General features: G+C 39.9%; 1 protein-coding gene across 1 annotated transcript in view; it reads right to left on the bottom strand.

Annotated features, from left to right (window-relative positions):
- The window catches only part of LOC103775475 (potassium channel subfamily K member 2-like), a gene marked incomplete at both ends in the record, with an annotated part of 14,246 nt that overhangs the window by 10,698 nt on the left and 290 nt on the right, over window positions 1-3,258 (bottom strand). The window contains 1 exon segment of the mRNA XM_008942931.1: window positions 3,218-3,258. This exon segment is cut by the window's right edge and continues 22 nt beyond it. Within this exon segment, the coding sequence (XP_008941179.1) occupies window positions 3,218-3,258 (41 nt within the window).

Genomic DNA, 3,258 nt, shown 5'->3' with positions numbered 1-3,258 from the left:
GAAGGTTGGACTTGATGATCCTGGAGGTCCTTTCCAACCACAGTGATTCTATAATTCTATTTCATGACCTTTGCACATTTTCTGTGGTGCATGGTAGCTCTACATTGCCCCACGTTTCACACGTATATAAAATATATAAAGTGAACAAAAGTGTAATTCTCATCAAGTACACTGAAAGGAGCTGCCTAATTAACATAAAAAAAAAAAAAAAACACAACAACTCCTTAGTTTCAGGAATCTGAAATCCAAGGAATAAAGCTTTTTGTGCTGAAAAGTTGGCAACAGTATATATTGTTGTGCCAGGAAACCTTTTGATGATTGGTGAGAGAAAATAAGGATGGAGAAGACAGAAAAGGAAAAATCTCTACCCTGTGTGCACTTACAGAAGCACACAGGTCTGCTTTGCAATCAGCTCTGGGACACACAGAAGATTTTAACAAAGGTGATGGAAACGAGATGGCCCCTGGGTGCTAGCAAACTTCACTTTCATTCCACTTGTACAACCTTTTTAGTGGAATTTAGTGCTCTCAAACCAGTCTCCCTAATTTGCTCACCTGACTAAGCCACTGCACATGGTACTGTTGGTTACCAGTCATGGGACAGTCGAGCCTCTTTCACAGCAGGGATTAAATGGCAGATCAGAGGTGGTGGAGATTGAAAAAGCCTGGCATGATAAGCACCTTGAGAAATGACTAGCACAGAACCAGAACCAAACCAGTTTCTGGAATCCCAGAACACTAAGTTCAGGAGGAAAAGTTTATAATGAATTTTATTATAGTTTGACTCAAGATAAATACTTGATTAAAGACATTACAGTCTATAAGCTTTGTAATTTTCTTCACACACACTAATCATTCCAGCTTCCTACTACACTAGTACGTATTAATTTTCAGTTTTATAGCTTTCAGTAAATTCTTAAATATAATTTACTTTTCCCTCATACGCACTATTTATTTTTATTCATACTGGCATCCAACAAAAACAGAAGAAACCCTGCATTATATTTTAATAGCAGTCAGACATAAACCCAGAGAGACAAAATGTATTCCAGTAAATTAGCTTCTGTGACAAAGTGGTAAGTAGGGAAGAAATATGACCCCATGGTTAGGGTAGCAGCCTAGACTGGGGAAAATTATTTGAGGGTCTGCTCAATCACTGATTTCCTATTTAATTTGGGCAAGTCACTTAATTCCTGAGCCTTAAACGACTTGATGTAATTTGTTATCACTTATTCTGTGAAAACAAAGACACTCAAATGCACTTGTAGGACTGCCTGAGGTCTCCTCCTATAAAAGGAGTGAAACAGCACGTTCCTGTCTCCACATTGTGGTGCTCTTCTTTGCAGAGAAGCAGAAGTGAACAAGGAGAAATTAAGTTTACCATTTACCCCGACCACAAGCAAAGCAAACTCTTCCCACAACCATCTCTCCTCCATGCACTGTGGGAGGCTGTGTCACCCCTCCATGTTTCACAAGCCTGTGTCCTTCTGGTCAAGCCAAGATTGCTAGCAAAGATGGCAGCTAATGCTGACAGAGGTATCTGTGCTCCAATGATTGTACTGAAACTGCCATTCATTTTACACAGAACATCAAGTAGGGTTTTGTTACCAATCTGTGCTTCTGGGTAGGGAATCATAAATGCTAAAAAACTATGCTATAAATGCTAAAAATCTATGCTATAAATGCTAAAATATCTAAGTATTCCAAAGGAAATTTCAACATTTTTTTTCCTTTAAGGACCATCTCATAGATGGTGTAAGACAAAATTGCTTCAAAAATTCTCTTTTCATTGTCACAAGTACAGGATCTGACCTAAAAATTTCATATGGGGATATTTATGCAACCTGCAAGATGTTGTTCCAATCCAAATGTGTGTTCATATTTCTCTGAAAGATTATCTCATATTCTGCTGGTAAAGCCACAGTTATTACACAGCACCAAAATTGATATCAACAGCACCTCCTCAGGCATGCCTGGTCAGGACACACAGAGACAGGAACTGCCTGACAGTCACTTAAAGGGTGGCAGTTCTGCAACACAGAAACTTGTTTACTAACAAGGCAGGGGAGATATCACAAAATACAAGACATTTTCCCAGTTTGCCTTTAAAATTCAGAAGTGTGTGGCATAAAAATAATTTGGTACCTCAGAGCTCTGCATTTAAAACTGAAAAAGAAACCCACCAGGTATCTGTGCTGAAGCTCAAGGCAGATTGGTCTAGAGGGGTAAAATCCAATTCTAAACTCCCAGCCAAATCTGCTGTCAAAACCACTTCCAAAAAGCTTTGCTGCCCATGCAGCTGGCACGTTCCAGAGCTTGTGCTAGCCAGGATCTGGATGCTCACCACCTTCCCCTGCTCTCTGGGGTCCCTTCTCAAGCTCTGCAAACCCAGACAGCCCCGTGACTATTGTTAAGGAAAGGGTCAATCCTTGCCAACTCCTGGCTGTTCACTCCAGCATCCAGTTTCATGGTCTCATCCCCAGGACTGACATTATTTGGGAGCCTTTGCTGTTCCCTACAGTGCCACTGGATATTTGTAAGAACATTACAACATGGGATTTAAGTTGGAGGGAGCCTCATAAGGCTCTGGATCTAGTTCTGTGCTACTGCAAGTAAGTATTTCCAATAGTTCTGAGGCAGGTGACCTGCAAGGATAAAGTCTTGTTAGTAGGAACACACAGATGTACTTCTGTCATGGATGTGCCTTTAAGAATTGGAGAATATTGAGATTTAAGATCAAAATAGCAAGTCTGTGGTATTTTCTTCTATTTAAAACAAAATCAATAAAAACACACATCTGGAAGGGAATCTTGATACAATCATGGTAAATTAGAAGTCCTTCAAGGCAATGGAGGGTGTGTTTTCTTCCTCAGACTCAGGCATTTCAAATATTGACAGACCTGGTAAGGCGCAATCAATATATCAATTCCTTTGTGAACTATTAATTATATATATTCTTGATGAATAATCATTTAATTAGCATAATGGGAGGCTTGAGTGAAAAGGCTGTCTACTAAACACACCAGCCCTAAAAATAGCAAATTTCAACCATGAAGCTTTGCATGAAAATGCTATTTACTGCTCAACTGGCCTTCACACTTGTTACATCGCTCAGCCAATCCAGAGCTTCACTAATAAAGTTTTTCCCCTTCATCACAGCAGTGCTGCCACATATAATTCGTTCCTCTAAGGCCAAACAAGGGTTTGGTATGGATTACCTGAATCAGTTCATCAAGCTCTGTTGCATTCACGCAGGAAT

The sequence above is a fragment of the Merops nubicus genome, unplaced genomic scaffold, assembly GCF_000691845.1.
Source record: "Merops nubicus isolate BGI_N331 unplaced genomic scaffold, ASM69184v1 scaffold5216, whole genome shotgun sequence".
Taxonomy (NCBI): domain Eukaryota; kingdom Metazoa; phylum Chordata; class Aves; order Coraciiformes; family Meropidae; genus Merops; species Merops nubicus.
This window is presented reverse-complemented; position numbering and strand designations above follow the sequence as displayed.